The sequence below is a fragment of the Aricia agestis genome, chromosome 8 (assembly GCF_905147365.1).
Source record: "Aricia agestis chromosome 8, ilAriAges1.1, whole genome shotgun sequence".
In the NCBI taxonomy this organism is placed as follows: Eukaryota; Metazoa; Arthropoda; class Insecta; order Lepidoptera; family Lycaenidae; genus Aricia; species Aricia agestis.
Window position 1 is genome coordinate 3044905 of NC_056413.1, and position 15938 is coordinate 3060842.

Here is a 15938-nt window from a genome sequence, read left to right on the forward strand (position 1 = left end):
TTCAATATACATTATAATGTAAGGTTATGTGCACTCGAGAATTGCATGAGCTATGTTTCTATGTTACATTGAAGAGTTAAAACTCAAATTTGATTGCCCTTTTGTTTCAGTTTGTAGTATAGGTTTAGGATCTCAAAAAACGAATGAGGTGTTTTTGCTATAAAAGTGAAAGTTTGGTGAAGATTCAATTTTATCATATTTTATGTCGGTTTCCTTTCGCATAAACCGTGCCCGGGCACGACCACAGACTGTACTTATTTATATACGAACATACAAATATTGTAATACGAATGTATAAATTATGTACCCCAACCGATTTATAGCCTTTACAAACACAAGTTTTACTATTAAAATGTTCCTATACACTACAGCGCTCGACCGGAGCTCAGAGTCTCGGATAAATCTAAAAAATTACGGGGAGCTCGCGAGATGTTTGAGGTGATTTCGTTGCGGTACATGATTCGATTATTTTTAACGAAGGCAGAATTTTGTAAAATTTTTGACAGCAAGTTTTTACGTACTACGTAGCGATCCGTGTTTATAGTGAAGGTGCAATGTTATTTAGTGGTACGGAGTGCGGACGCCGCGCCGTTGTTGTTGCGAGTCGGCCGGAAGACTGAGGTTGAATTATTCCAGTTGTGAATGGACGTGCGAGTTATTTGTTGATTGAATTTAAATATAAAGTCATATATATAGTTAGGTTATATTTTTTAATAAATATAATATTGAGATATGTAATATATTTGCTTGTTTCATTAACAGTTCGCCCTAGGAGCAGCCGCAGACGGCCACGCCTCTCTCACTTCTCTGGGTGTAACTTACATTAATTCCTACAATTTGGTTCATGTCTAATTTACATAACTATTTTCTATCTTAAAACAAGAAAACAAAACAATGGTAACAAGTGGATTATTTGGTCAGTCTTTGATGAAGTTGTCGAGAGGGAATGACTTGAAGGAGTTGGTCATGATGTCTGTGAAGGCGGTGCTGACCAGGTCGTTGATGAGCGGCCGGATGACCGCGAAGCCCGGCTTCCACGTCGAGTTGATGATGCCGTCCAACACTCGCTCTGGAACATACAGTTTATTATGGGCTATGGTGATGTTTGATATTATACAGGATGTAACAAAACTTAGTGATACTTCAGGGAGTGTGTCTATTGTATAGAGGTCATCGTGAAAGTAGCAGCGCTTAAAGAGTAAAGCTTTTTTTGTTATTTGTATGGACTCCAGCGTCATGAGTTTGCCCATACGAATTACAAAATAAATTGCTCTTTCAGCGCTCCTATTTTTACACTGAACTCTATACAAGGGACACATACACATCGTAATTAAAAAAAATAGATACTTAGTGAAGAGTTAGGTCGCATTGCAAGCATGTGAAAAGGTATTTACTAACTGCTACACATACAAACAGCTACTGGTAACTAGTATACAAGTGTTACAAAGCTGGGTAATAATACTTAAGGTTGTGTACGTTATAGTATGTTCACTGTGTCAATATAATAACTAACAGTTAGTTACAGCCTACAGGGCCGTATTTACTATATATTTTTTGAGTATAGTCCATTTTAATTTTGCCGCCCCTATGTACGAACTCTGCCGACATCTTACCGCCATAGGACGCTGCCGCCCTCAGAACAGGAAAATAAGTTTACTTCTAAAATCTGTGCTGCCGCCCATAGGTCATTGCTTATACTGCCTATACATAAATCCAGAGCTGGTCGGTTACCCATGACGCTCCTGCCCCGCAGCAGATTGCCAACGTGTATCTCCATGTCGCCGATGTGGTCTATCTCGACGTGGACGTCCAGGCCGGCGCCGTTCCGCTTGATGCGCGTGGTCTGCGAGTAGTCCCGCAGCGTCAGGTTCCAGTGCCCGGACCGCGCCACGCCCAGGAATAGCGCGTCACCCTGATGTGGTGATACAAAATTACTTTCATTTTATTTAAGAGTAAAATTATAATATTATGTGTGAAAAATATGTTCTAGATGTAGATATTTTTCAAAAAAATATTATGTTATGAAAAAATAGTATCTCTGATTGAGTTCTACGTAATCGTTACGTTATGAAATACAATATAATAATATTATTGGAGGGAATTTCTACCTCCCCTGATTAAAAGATTTTGGCACATTTTCACCGTCTGTTTATTAGTGTTAACAACTTGTTAAAATGTCATGTCTTCTCGTTCATTCATAGTGTTAACTTTAACAGTCGTTGGTGAAATTGGGCCTAATGTATGTTAATTATTCTAGGTTCTTTGTGTTCTTACCTTAAATTCGTAGTCTCCTTCCAGCCACTTTTCAGGAAAGTATTGTGAGTAAATTATTCTCTCGTTTGCCCAATCTGTTCTGAAAAATATAAAATTACTATCATGACCAAATAACTCTACATAGATGAGGAGGCTAAATCCCGCCGAACTGCTTCTGCTTAGCCGGATTTGAGAACAAACCGGATTAGGAGGAATTAAAATTTATCTTTTTTAGCTATAAGACAGACAGAATTAATATTATATATTTTATTAGGTACATCAAGAACATTGATATTCAACGAATCTGCAACACTTACTTATACTTAGTGACGGTGGAATTCGACCAGCCCCGCTCGTATGTGTCCAGGAGTGTCAGAGTGTAGCCCATCCCGAATATGGACCGCTGCTGTCTCACCTCCTTCGCGTAATGCGGGTCGAAAGGCGCTATGCCATATTCAGGTATTCCTGGAGACAAGTTACAATTATTGATTTAAGTATTTCAGGACTTAGCATGGCCATAGTAGAAATGCGAAAGAACAGAAATACTGTAGAGATAAATTAAAGGTACCGTACCGAGTACCGATCTTTACCGCGGCTAACTGCGACCGACAAAAATCAAATAAAATGCCACTTATGATATAGAATACAGGGTTTACCTAACTAAACATTGCGATAATACTTTAGGGTGTGTATGTGTCTCTCATGAACATTTAATTGTGAAAGTAGCAGCGCTGAAAGAGCAAAAAAATGTTTGCGATTTGTATGGGTAAGCGCCCGGCGTCATGAATTTTCCCATACAAAGGTTACTCTTTCAGCACTTCCACAGTATACTCTATACAGGGGACCTATACACATCCTAAAGTATTATCACTTAGTTTTGTTACACCCTGTATACTGTATAGTCTATGTAGTAGATAAAGATGAACGGTACCTTTAGTTTATCTCTAGTGTTTCTATTCTTTCGCATTTCTAGATACTGTGGCTATGATAAAGGGGCTGGTAGCTACTAAGAATATAGAGTAAGTAATTAGTATGTAGATACTAGATCCTCGGTGTAGATAATGTTGGATTCAGTGTCTGTTTATTTAGGTCTACTTACGTTTTAGCCTTATAAATTACATAATACCTATTATAAATAAGTTTTACCTTTTTTAAAATAGTGCCGCACTTTATTTAATGCCCGTTTCACACAGCCGTCAAATTCTGGTGATGACTTTTTGCATTTTGCAAAAATGTTCTCTGTGAAAAACAATCAGTAAAAAAATTATAAAGTGTAAAACCTTAAAAACCTTAAAATTAAGGTGACGCCTAGATAATTTGGCTGCAGCGATATCGATTTTTCTCAACAATGACTAAACCTAAGAAATTAAAGTTCATTGTCAATATTCATCATGTCTTTATCTTTGAATTACCCATAGCATAACACGATGGGTAAACTTTTATAACACACAATATAATTAATAAAAAAATACCTCTATAAAAACAGGGATTCTAACTTTGCCAACGGAGAGATTAATATAGTTCAAGCATACACTATAATTTGCCCATATCTCATATATATATATATATATATATGAGATATGGGCAAATTATATATATATATATATATATATATATATATATATATATATATATATATATATATATATATATATATATATATATATATATATATATATATATATCCCGGCCCGGCCCGGCCTCTCATAGAAAACAAGCGATCTAAAACATAATATCCAAAACGATTTTTTACTTTAACGCGGCGTCACCTTCAAAATCGCCCCAAAAGGCAGATCAAAGAGTTTTAATTAGTCTATTACCACCTATTACTATAATTTGGGACGGCTCTTCAATAAAAATGGGAGAAACTACTACTACTATCTACTACCAAATATTATCTAAGTAAGTCATTAAGTAACTATTATAAATATTACTGAAGTAGGTACTTATAGTCCCCAGTACACGGAACTAACTTTTTTCTGATACATACAAATTTACCACTTTGTGAGTGCCTTGTTTACGATGAGTCCGACAAACTTTTCTATGCCAAAAATTTCGGCGCTGCTGCGTTTTCGAATGCTTGACTCCTGGAATTGTCCATATGACGACACCATGGCTGCTCGTACATACAACTTTCATTTTTTGGAATTTGTTTAATAAAGTTAATTTAAAAACTGTGGTCAACTTGTCCGACATGAATCACGCAGCGTTTGGGGTGTCCGACACTCCAAAGATGTCGCTATGACGTCACTATGACTCTTCGTAGTATAGTAGTATAAGTAAATTTTCTGGTTGTTTCCGAAAAACTGAAATATCTTACGGAACCCTATATTCTCCAAAATAAAAAGCAGCCTATGTTACTCGTAAATAATGTAGCTTTCGAATGGTGAAAGAATTTTTAAAATCGGTCCAGTAGTTTTTGAGCCTATTCATTACAATTAAACAAACAAACAAACAAACAAAGTTTACTTCTTTATAATTTTAGTATAGATGAAAGTGCCTCTTCACTGTGACACCACTGCTGTAACTGGATGATAACATGGACCTAGAAAGTGGCGATGATTTTGTTTCCGGCTGCATTGTAGAATATTATTTGGTTGATCATATTTTATTAAAATAACAAAACCCTGTTTTTCACTTATTTATTTTTTGTATTTTCTTAATTAAGTAGTTCCATAATAAAAAAGGAGTGAGCTTCTCTCAGCTCTCACTGGTCATCAAAGTAGCTCTGAAGCACTCAGGGAGAGGGTACCTAAATAACAGGTGTTATAAATTCATAATAATATGTAGCACTAGTGACTAGATGTCCCGGTGAACTTCGTGTCACTTATAAACCTTCCCTGGACTTCCAGGAACATTTAAAGACTAAAATTAGCCACATCAGTTCAACCGTTTAATCGAGTTATTGCATTTTTTATATAGTCCGTCAAGAAAGTGAAGAAGTTAAAAAGTGGCAACATCGTAGTGTCATTTCTTTTTAGGGTTCCGTACCCAAAGGGTAAAAACGGAACCCTATTACTGAGACTTCGTTGTCTGTCCGTCTGTCCGTCTGTCTCCAGGCTGTAACTCTAGAACGGTAATAGCTAGAGAGTTGAAATTTTCACAGACCATGTATTTCTGTTGCCGCTATAACAACAAATACTAAAAACAAAATAAAATTAATATTTAAGGGGGGCTCCCATACAACAATATATCATTAATAGCAACAGGTAGGTACTTGATTTTTTCTCAAAGTCCTTAGTTATATGTGTACTTTAATATTGAATAATAATATTAAAATAAAATATAAAATTAAGGGTGGCACCCATACAAAAAACACAAGCCTTCGTGCGCGAGTCCGACTCGCACTTGGCCGATTATTTAAATATTGAAGGGCTTTCTCTCCCCTTCCCCTCTACCCTCCTTCCCCTCTACCCTCAAGAATAATGTTTGTATGGAGCTTGGCTTTCCACTTTTACATTTATGTTTTGGTGGGATATCATTACTTTCCGATGACATTTCAATATTCGAAAATAACTTTTTTTAAGTCACCACGTGAGAAATCTGATTTCTATACCATGATAACTACCCAACAAACAATTATGCGTTGGTTGCAGGCTATTTTAATGTTTAAGGTACTACTATTGATTTATAATGGATTCAGTTATCACTAAAGGTGGTTCAGTACACTTATTAAATAAGTTCAGCTCTTCAAGTTGCATTACAACTGTAAATAACGAATCACAATTTCCTTAGTAGTTAGTGTAGTATCAGTGGCTGCGTATATACTTAAGACGTTAAAGCTTGTTTCTGCTTACAACGTTAAAACCTGTTGAAAGATCTTCATTAACTCTCTTTAACTCTTATTGCTACAAATCTGCTATAACGGAGTTGCTTTTAGATCATAAGACTTTATTTCAACTTCAGTAACGTTAGCGGTTCTGCAAGGGAGTTAATTAAGAGTGTAGTAACACCAAACTCTACATGCGTTGTATAACCCTTATATGCAGTTTACGCCTGTTATACTAAAGGCAATCATAGGTTAAATAGTTACAGTGGTTTTGTACGATCCTTATATAAAAGGTTTTGGTGTAAGATGAATTATTTTTAACTCTGTAAAAACACCATTAAATGTTTCGTACGCTTAAAGAGTTTATTTTATGCATAACGGCTGGCTGAAGTTTAGAAGGCGCCATTCGTGAAAACAAAAAATAACTAAAATTAATAATTAAAATTTTATATTGAGTTATTTTTGCTATGTTTATTTTTGTAAAAGAAAATAACACTATAGCCAAAGCATAGTGCAGAAAAAAAACTTGAAGCTAACAATTTAAGTTAAAACGGTATCTGTGATTTAAGTTTAAGTACCTAGGTACCAGCAGGTTACTTTGCGCCTGGGGTGACTTGAAGATTAGGGGTTTCATTACTTTGTAAGGAACCCTAATCCAAACATGTATAAATAAAGCTAAAATCAGTATTTTAGTCTCCACAGCAGGTAAATGTCTTCGATAAGTGTATAATTCCTCTCTTATATCAACCCAAGACCGTATAATACTCTTTACCACCGGCGTTGTAGTTCATCAAGTGTCATAATTGATTTAAGGGAAGACTGTAACTTTAAGAAAAAATCGCCATTTTGATTACTTTCTGTAAACATAACCTAAAAATTTATTGGTACAAAATCACTTTCTAATAACGATATATTTACATTTTTCTAATTATTTTTCTTAGTTTTATGTATATAATCACTAATAAAACCGAGCAACACTTGAAAATGACGTTTAAAACTATTTTAGGTTATTTGCATTTTCAAATGTTATCCTTTTATTCCTCTATGTCATAATTTTTTGAGGGCGCGTTAAAATTGAGATGAGAAACACGATACACTATCACAGTAAACTGGCAAGCGCACTAATAATTAACTTAACACTTCAAAAATACTTTAAATCCACAATACATTTTGTGATGAGAATATTGCAATGTCGGCACTGTCAGCAGATAAACGAAGCACTCATTTAGACAAATAATAACTTAATAAATTAATAGAATTCTTTTTACTTTAAAGCTTTTACAATCTGATTTTGACACAGAAAACTTTTCAAATGACTTATAAGGTATCAACGTACCGGTCTTAGTTCTAACTAACGCCACTATAGATATGTTATATAACTCTAGGTTTCAACTTAACTCCATTCTAAAGGCGCTATAAAGTTTCAAACTAAAATTGACGTTCTTGTAACACCTCTTACACACTTCAACTAAAGGCTTTGTAGAACCACTATATAGGGATTCATACAGGCTTAGCCTGCAAAATTTTGTGCCAAAATCGAGGGTATAAAGGTGTTATTACACTCTATAACTCTCTTATAAGAAATACGCTACCTCTTAAATATCTAAGTAGAACCGAAATACATGTCTAATAAAGCTTGTCTTAACGCTAATATGTTTGTTGGGTAGACACAATATGTCGGAAGCCTATACAAGCTTATTGCTTAATCTGACACGCTCGAACTTGTCACGAAATCCCCTCTTCCCCTCCCTAACTATAATATTATAATATTTAAATAATTTGTATTATAGTGAATATTTAAAGTTTATTCAGTCAGAAATTGACAAAAAGAAGTTCACCATTAGTAATGGTTTTTTTTTCATTTTCTTGTCGGACTGACTATTTAACTCAATATATTTGTCGGACAAGTTGATATTAGCGAATAACATTATCTATCATTGCTATTTTTGTCCGACATGTATGTACGAAGAGTCATAGTGACGTCATAGCGACATCTTTGGAGTGTCGGACACCCCAAACGCTGCGTGATTCTTGTCGGACAAGTTGATTAACTTTATTAAACAAATTCCAAAAAATGAAAGTGGTATGTAGGTACGATGGTGACGTCATATCGACAATTCCTGGAGTCAAGCATTCGAAAACGCAGCAGCGCCGAAATTTTTCGCATAGAAAAGTTTGTCGGACTCATCGTAAACAAGGCACTCACAAAGTGGTAAATTTGTGTGTATCAGAAAAAAGTTTGTTCCGTGTACTAGATAATAGTTACATAACATTTGCTAGACAACTTACAATCTAAGTATTTAGTATTTACCTAGTACCTACATACGTAATTAATTAGGTATTTCGGTAAGTTATTAGTACATCATTAAAATTTATTTTTAAAACTTGTTGCACAACTCAAAATCATTTTAACACGGTCAGTGATATTTTGTTTCATAATCCTAACACATTCTCTTCCAATAAATAAATACAGTAAGGTAACATAGTAATGTAAGTAAAAACCCGTAGATAAGTATGCTGCAGCCTGCAAGTAGATATACAAGATACCTGAGTGTGAAATTATGCAATATAATTTTGTACCGACTCTCCTTGAACAAGACGTCGTAAACATTGCAATGTGGGTAAACAAAGTTAGCAGTTAGTAGGTACGCTACACTAATACAAGAACTTAAGAGCCTGCTGTCAGAAATATCAAAGCACGCTGGCTGTGTCTACACACCCCGCTATCATCCAATCGTGATTCGTGATATAATGATTCCATGAATCGTGCCACCGCGCAGCGTGCTTTGCGCTGCAGCTAATAGTGAACCATATCGCGTAACAACGGTTCCCGCATTATAGCACGAAAGTAAAGGTCGTAAGTCCCAAAAATGTTTTTGATGATTACTTAAAATTATTTTTATTCGTCGTTACATCACATACATCTTCATAAACAACAAGGAAGCAGCACTTAAGTAAACCCGACTGACCGGTGCAAAGGTGCCAGAGAGTTTGTTAGGGTAGTCCCGGGGATTGACCAGCACATGACATGGTCGTTACTAGTCCTTTAAGAGGGCGACTAACCCCAAAAATCAAACATCGTCCTTCTCTCTTCACACTCACGCCCGTCTTTCATATGCCAGGTGAAAAAGAAAGACGCGGATTCATCGCCAAGTTAGTTTTTTCTCAATAACTCTAATATACAACATTTTAAAAATCCGCTAGAATTTTATACAATCTGTTAAAATATTAATTTAGTTCAATGCACGGCAATAAATGAAAAATTCGTGAAAATTACATGCATCTTTGTGATTTTTTTCTATCGAGAAAATTTTAAGATATCGTGTTTTTGCTCAGATCGAATTCTCGGAAATATAATGTAGTAACTAGTATCTAATTTCAAAAAATGAAACAATTCGAAGCTTATTTTCAAGTATAAAAATGAATTATAAAATCGACCTTAATACCAAACGCAGTGCAGGTTATATAAATTATTAAAATACTTATGTACCATCGAGGAATTGATTTCTAGGCAGTTGACGGACCAACGTCATTTGGTCGGTTCATGTCAATTCAATATCCATATTTAATTGTGATCTGTCGGCTGGGTTTGACGTAACGCGACCAAACTAGGTAGGCGTAGGTCCCTCATCTGCCTAGGAATCAACTTCTCTGATAGTACATCTTTAAATAAGTGCCTTTAGAAGTAGATTTCCCCCGCAATTCGAAAGAAATTCGTTTGTCATGCGGAAACTGTAAATTCTAACAATAATAATTAGTATCCTATGTCCTTTGTCCTTTGTTCCGTACCCAAAGGGTGAAAACGGGACCCTATTCATGAGACTTCGACACTTTTCTATGACTTCGATGTCTGTCTGTCCGTCTGTCTGTCTCCAGGCTGTATCTCAAGAACCGCTATAGCTAGAGTTCTGAAATTTTCAAAGATTACACATATCTGTTGCCGCTATTACAACAAATACTAAAAACTAAATAAAATTTATATTTAAAGGGGGCTCCCGTACAACAAACGTGTTTTTTTTTGGCTTTTTTGCTCGATATCAAAAATGGCAACAGGTAGGCACTTGATGTTTTCACAAAGGCCTTAATGGGGATTGTCCATTTTTTTTTAATTTTGCTGATTACAAAAATGTTTCGAGGAATAAGGTCAGTAATCGTTTTTCTGTATATAAACGAAAAAAATACCCATTAGTTACTTATATTTTTGAACAAATATGTTTAACCTTTGTTTGACCTTCAATGGCGTTAAATTAGCAATAAATTCGACCAACATTACGTTTCGAACTTTTGGTAAGCTTCTCGTATCAGCTTTCACATAATGAGAACTTGCATTTGACGAACCAGCCATTATAAATAAGATTGAAAGGAAATTTGAAACATACTGCAGAGGTCAATTAGCCGCCGATGATGACGTCAGAGCGAAACTTTAAAAATTTATTGAGAAAAAACTAGCCAATGAATTTCAAAATTATTTAAATTGTATTCTTAAAATACCCTATTTTAACGAAAAGAAATATAAAAAGTACATGTGGTTTTTTTTGGACAATTATTTGTCTACTTCAATATTTAAGAATAATATCAAAATAAAATAAAAAAGGGGGCTCACATACAAAAACAGATTTTTTGGTCTATGTTTGCTCTATAACAGTACGGAACCCTGCGTGTCTGACTCGCACTTGGCCGATTTTTTTCTAAAATAAGGGGGCAAACGAGCAAATCCGTCTGTCGGTCTCCAGGCTGTATCTCAAGAACCGCTATAGCTAGACTTCTAAAATTTTCACAGATTGTGTATTTCTGTTGCCGCTATAAAAACAAACACTAAAAACGAAATAAAATAAATATTCAAGGGAGCCCCCCTTAAATATTTATTATAACTCCCATACAACAAACGTGATTTTTTCGGCCTTTTTTGCTTTATATCAATAATGAACATAGGTAGGCACTTGAATTGCAGGACAATGCCATGTGAACCTGCTGTCCTAGCACGGGGATTGTCGATCTAGAAGAAATAGATAAAGACAAGAAATAACTATAGTTTCTTGGAAAAAAGTTCCTGTTCTAAAGTAAATAAGGTCGTAGATTCATTGACAACAGAAATTATTATTTATGTAAGTTTTTCGAGCAATTTTTACGAACTATTATTGTCTTGCGAGCTCGGATTTAAAAACATTTTATAAAATTTTACATAATTTGTCCAGCACTTTGGCGATGTAGATTCATTGAGGGTGGAACGCTTTAGCGTGGGAAAACTGATAATAAAAATGGGATGGCAATGCAATGGGTAATAAAAACAGTTCACAAAATGCACTTAAAAATAAAATAACATTGACAATGAATCTAAGACTTTATTTACTAAAAACGTAGGATCTTTTATCAAAAAAACTATAGTTAGGTATATTTTGTCTACGAAGATCGGAAACAAATTTCATCCCCGTGCTAAGCAAGCTGGCCGGCTTTCAAGTGCTGTAACTTCAGCTCCCACTCGATGTTTGAATGAATGATGAAAAATGAATTATTGAGTCTCCGGGTCTATTACCATAAACTTTCAAGTTTAAACTGAACCGATTTGGATGAAAATTCACCTAAGAAGATAATTTTTGTGTACCAGAAAAGTATAAAAAGGCTGGAAAAACGTAAGGTTACCGCGTGCGTGCGGCGGCCATCTATACTCTATAGTAGGTAAAGATAATATTTTGTTTTTATTATGGTTATTTATATTTACTTAAATGTATTATACTCAGTAATCGTAGTGTTATATTATAATGTAAGTTTATATAATGAATGTCACATTTTCGCAACAATATCTGCAGATGAAGCCGTGTGTGATGTAACGCCCCAGATTGTTGTATCTTGTATCTGATGTGAAATTTTATTAACGTGTTTGAACCGCGTGAGGTCGGACAATTCATCAAAAATTACCATATTACAAAATATATCGTAGCAATAATAGTATTTTAAAAAGATAAATCCGACTTCAAAATTGTACGTAATAAGGAATTAAAATTTCCAATCTTAAAAACTTATATGCTTAACCGATTTTAATTTAAATTGCAGTTTTTGTGCTAAGCATTTCCTTAGTTGAACAATGCTTAGCACAACAAAAAAAGTAATTACTTAAATCGGACTTGTAGTGCCGGAGATATTATGTGAACATAAACATAAAAAAATATATATTCAGTATAATATACATAATTACAAACATACGCTTTTAAAATTAGGCTCATTTCTTCAGACGCTGATATCTAGACTAACATAATATTATAATATATTTACGAAAACTGGGCAGTTCTGAAAATATATCATGCATACTTCAGGTTCGGTGTGTATAGCTGTCTATTATATTATATAGAGTTCGCTGTGAAAGTAGCAGTTCTGAAAGAGTATTTTTTTAACTTTTGTATGACAAAAATCATAATGCTCGAGCGCTTGCCTGTACAAATCACAAAAAAAAAACAATTTGCTTTTTCAGCGCTACTACTTTCAGTGAGACATAGGTATACAAGCCATAGGTATAACAAAGTGATAAGTAGGTACCTATTATCACTCATGGGTTACTTTAAAAAAAAGGACGTTCCCAGATTCTGCGCTTGCAAAATCAATTATTACAGTCATGATTTTGCAAGCGCAGAGGATAGCTGCGAGTAAAAGCTAAATTTTTAAGGTTGCACCAACTAACTTTACTTTTAATGTCAAATCTTTGGTTAACGTTAAAAACGGACGCCATCAAAACGCCATATTTAACCATAACCATAGCTTGACAAGGTTTTAAATGCACGTGGCGAAAAAAGGAACTAACGCTGTCATCATACAAAAACGACATTTTTGACAGTTTTCCTTTACCAGCAGCTCCCCCGCCCACGTTCATTTATAATCTTGTTGGACCAGCTGTCATCTGTCCATTTCTCCGGTTAAGGTCAAAGTTAAGGTTAAAGTTAAATTTAGCCTTAACTATAACCATAACTTTAACTTTAACCACATCTCTGGTGCAACCCAACCTTAGGTTATAAAAATATTGAAGCCGGTATGTTACCTTACCGCAGCTACCAGTTCCACATTCTGTTGAAATTACGTTCTTACAACATGAAAATACGACAGGCCTTTTATGATATCTATTGAATTGTGTTTACACAAGGTTACAAAGCTCATATTTAGATCAATCAAACAGTAGAATGTAGATAGCCATAAATCATAATAAGATCGGGCAAAAACTTACGAATTTCCGTCACCTCCTCATCACAGTTAACGTATACAATCAATATGGCACTGGCACAGAAAAAATAATTTATCGCGATCATTTTAAATTAAGAATAGAACAAATATTTAAATGTTCGTTGATGTAGATCGAGGAGTATCTGGTAAATGTACGTTTGGCCGTCAACCGGTGCCCCTCTACCAGGTGATGAAATCTGCACGCTCGCATACAAGTTAAGGCTTCAATCGAACTTATTGGTGTTACATTATGTGGAGACATAAATACTTGTCTCCGAAGCAAGCACGAGGCCAGTAATTAGTAAAATCAGCTTTTATTTCCAGCCACGGCCTAATTTTGGGACCAAGAAAGCTGTGTAAAAACTAGGCGTTTTCATCTGTTGCGGTTGATTTATACACTTAGGCATGGGCGTACCGAGGGGAGGGCAGGGGGGGGGGCGGTTGCCCCCCCCTGGATCTTGTTGACGTCCCTACTAAGAATATTATCTAGTACTTTCATCTATAAAAATAACGAGTTTTTGCAATTTGTTTGCAATACAACTAAAAATTATTAATTTTTTATTCTTTATAAACACCTAGCTTATAAAAAAATCTGATTTGCCCCCCCCCTGGCCCAGAATCTGCGTAATTTCCCCCCCCTGGCCCAGAATCTGGGTAATTTGCCCCCCCCCCCCCGGCCCAGAACCTGGGTACGCCCATGCACTTAGGTAGGTATTTTCAGAGCAAAGTAACCACTCTTTAACTGCCTGGGACAAGATAATAAATGTCCGTATGGTTGCCCAAGCACATACGGCATTCTCGCAATATAGTCGGCCCATTCCAGAGGAATTCATTCTTCTGGATTACTCAGCTCCATACGTCTGGGACCAACTATGTGCGGGTTTCCTTACGATGTTTTACCTTCTTCACTGTACGAGCGTCCGTATGTACTTGAGATTTGAAAATGTCTCATCGGTACACGCCTCATCCGGGATCGAACCTGCACCACAGAATATAATATAACTTTCGAGTGCGAACTCTAAACTCTCAGTTTACCCATACCACTAGGCTACGTCTAGTCCGTGGACGGACACGGACCCTTGTGCGCAATGCGAGTAATATAATGTTTAAATTATTTTACTAGTAAAGTTTTAGAATTCTTGTTTAGCTTTTAAGTTCTGTAAGGCAGAGGGTATGTGATGTAATAGGAATAGGTACCCTATGGGATATGCCAATTGCCATACGTTTCTTTATTATATATAGCGCCTGCAACAATTGGATAGTCTCGACTCTCGACCGAGAGATCGATCGTTGCTTCACAGGCTCGGGACAGTCTCTACCACAGATTTCAGAAATTGTTCTAAGGTCTCTACCATATATCTCTGCTTTCGGGAAATTGAGTCGATCGATTTGTCCATGTCCTAGTAATTTATCGCTGATAAATATGTATAAATAAAATGCGTTTTAAATTTTGCTAGTGTCGCTAAAATTGGAGAACGGCTGAGCCAATTTGGATAATTTTAGTCTTGAAATTATCGTGGAAGTCCAGGAAAAGTTTTATATTATCAGGGAAGTGATAATAAGTTCATCGGTTCATCTAATTATTTAGATTCACGGGCCATTTAAAATATAATACATAATAACTATTAACTAGATGACTAGATTCGTTTATCTACTCTACTATAGGCTTACGGGCCGTAAGTCTACATAATTATAAATCGGTTGGCTGGACTGGAAGTAATTTAGAACAAAAAAATATACATTTATGTTGGCAGTGTACAGAAAATAAATAAAAACCACAAACATTATTACTTAGTTTAATTTTATTACAATAATATTAATTATTAAGCACGTATTTACGAAGGTACAATTGTACCTCTAAACAACAATCATAAGGCTGTTTGGATAAAATAAATTTGAGTTTTTACAGTGAAGATATTAACTTATTACAGTTTGCATAAAATAACAGAAACAGAGAAAATATCTAATTTCGAAAAAGTACTTACCTACTAAAAAGTCTATAAAACGTTTGAACTACAAACAATATTATGTTAGATTTAGATTTCGTTCTAGATTAAGTTAATCAAGACAAAATAAATCTTTTACTTCTAACCGCTTATAGCGAAATAAATAACACTAGTCAAGTCCTATACTACTCTCCTAATTCATAAAGTCTGTCTATACCAGGGGTCACCAATTAGTTTCGCTCAGGGTCCATTTTAAGACATGAAATGACCTTCGCGGTCCAAACATTTTATATAAAAAAATTATTAAACGTTACCTACGTTTTACGGAAATTACAAAGGTATTTTTTAGATATCTCATATCAATGAGAAAAGTAACTATTTTTTGTAGCTCTCTAAAGTTTGGAGTGAAATATTGGTGCAAGCTATCGATATTGACATTAAATCCTGGAGATGTTGAAGTCCTAAGATGAAGGAAGATCATCTTCGAACATAATTAGTCCGTACACAATGCGTCGGCGGTCCGGATGCGGACCGCGGTCCGCCATTTGGTGACCTCTGGTCTATACAGTGCCGGATTAAGACTTAGCAAAATATTAATGAAAAACTGTAACATTAAATTAAATAAAAAATAGTTGAAAGAACATTTTTTCCTAATCATGGGACCACCTTTGAAATGTCCCCTTCCAACAAAAAAAAATATATAAAAACGACGGAGTTATCAGCGAAAAAACATAAAAAGCTTATTACGATCAAATTGAGTAACC

At 35.2% G+C, this 15938-nt stretch overlaps 1 protein-coding gene across 1 annotated transcript; it reads right to left on the reverse strand.

Moving 5' to 3' along the window:
* Window positions 1-732: 732 nt before the first annotated feature.
* LOC121729487 lies at window positions 733-14024 on the reverse strand. The gene is made up of 7 exons (XM_042118010.1): window positions 14020-14024; window positions 13233-13282; window positions 3400-3492; window positions 2571-2718; window positions 2275-2353; window positions 1732-1912; window positions 733-1069 (listed from the first exon to the last, which is right to left on the reverse strand). Exons 1-7 carry the CDS (start codon window positions 14022-14024, stop codon window positions 918-920), a joined length of 708 nt encoding a protein of 235 aa, XP_041973944.1. The 3' UTR covers window positions 733-917.
* Window positions 14025-15938: the final 1914 nt, after the last annotated feature.